At 33.2% G+C, this 1,058-nt stretch overlaps 1 protein-coding gene across 1 annotated transcript in view; it reads left to right on the top strand.

The window, feature by feature from the left end:
• Nucleotides 1–277: 277 nt before the first annotated feature.
• Nucleotides 278–1,058, top strand: part of LOC102884539 (olfactory receptor 3A1-like) — a gene marked incomplete at its 5' end in the record, with an annotated part of 8,596 nt that continues 7,815 nt past the window's right edge. Inside the window, one exon of the mRNA XM_015597360.2 lies at nucleotides 278–301. Within this exon, the coding sequence (XP_015452846.2) occupies nucleotides 278–301 (24 nt within the window). The remainder of the gene's footprint in view (nucleotides 302–1,058) is intronic.

The following is a 1,058-nucleotide window of genomic DNA, read 5'->3' as shown; positions in this document are numbered from 1 at the left end:
ATATTTACACTGTGTATTCACCTTCTATAGTTAGATTTCTTTCTGTCACCACATATTGACCCCTTTTACCCAGTCTACTTCCCTCCTCCAACCTCCCCCTCACCCTATGGTAACCACTAGTGTATAGTCAATGCCCATGAGGCTCTGTTTGTTTGTCCTGTTCATTTGGTGCTTTTAGGTTTATATCCCACATATAAGTGATATCATGTGGTTTTTGACTTTTTCTGTCTGGCTTATTTCGCTTAGCATGATTATCTTGAGGTCTAGTCATGTGTCGCAAATGGCAGTATTTCATCTCTTATTATGGCTGAGTAATATTCCATTGTATATAAGTACCACAGCTTTCTTTAAAAAAAAAAAAAGTAGGTTAACTAATATTAAATCGTCCTCTCCTTCTTACAAAATCTATTATATAATGGTGGATTTCATTTATTGTATTTAAGATTTTTGCATACACATTACCAATGAGGGTAGTATAAAATAATTCCTTTTTTGTTGTTGTTACATTTTAATATTAAGATTTGCAAACTTGAAAAAATAAATTGGAAGGCTTTCCTTTTTTCTAAGCTAAGGAAATTTATGTTACATAATAATTATATTTACATTGATAGTTTAAAATAATTTGTATAAGTATATGAAATCTTACCATTTGCAATGACATGGATAGACCTAAAGGTTATCATGTTGAGTGAAATAAGTCAGAGAAAGATAAATACCATATGATTTCACTTATATGCAGAATCTAAGAAAAAAAGAACAAATTAATCAAAAACAGACTCATAAATATAGTGGACAATCTGGTGACAGAGGAGAGGGAGTTTGGGGGACTGGGAGAATGCGGTGAGGGGTTACAGCAGTACAAATTAGTAGTTGATCGATAGTCTATATTGGGAATATATGTAAAATGAGTCAATATATCTTTATGGAATAACTAAATGGGGATGGGGAGCATGGAATAGGGAATGCAGTTAGCATTAATATACTGGCTAGGTAGAGAGCCAGAGGAGAGAAAGAGCAATTAGGGGGATCGCTTTATGAACTATATAAATGTCAAACCA

Source organism: Pteropus alecto, unplaced genomic scaffold, assembly GCF_000325575.1.
Source record: "Pteropus alecto unplaced genomic scaffold, ASM32557v1 scaffold398, whole genome shotgun sequence".
Taxonomy (NCBI): domain Eukaryota; kingdom Metazoa; phylum Chordata; class Mammalia; order Chiroptera; family Pteropodidae; genus Pteropus; species Pteropus alecto.
This window is presented reverse-complemented; position numbering and strand designations above follow the sequence as displayed.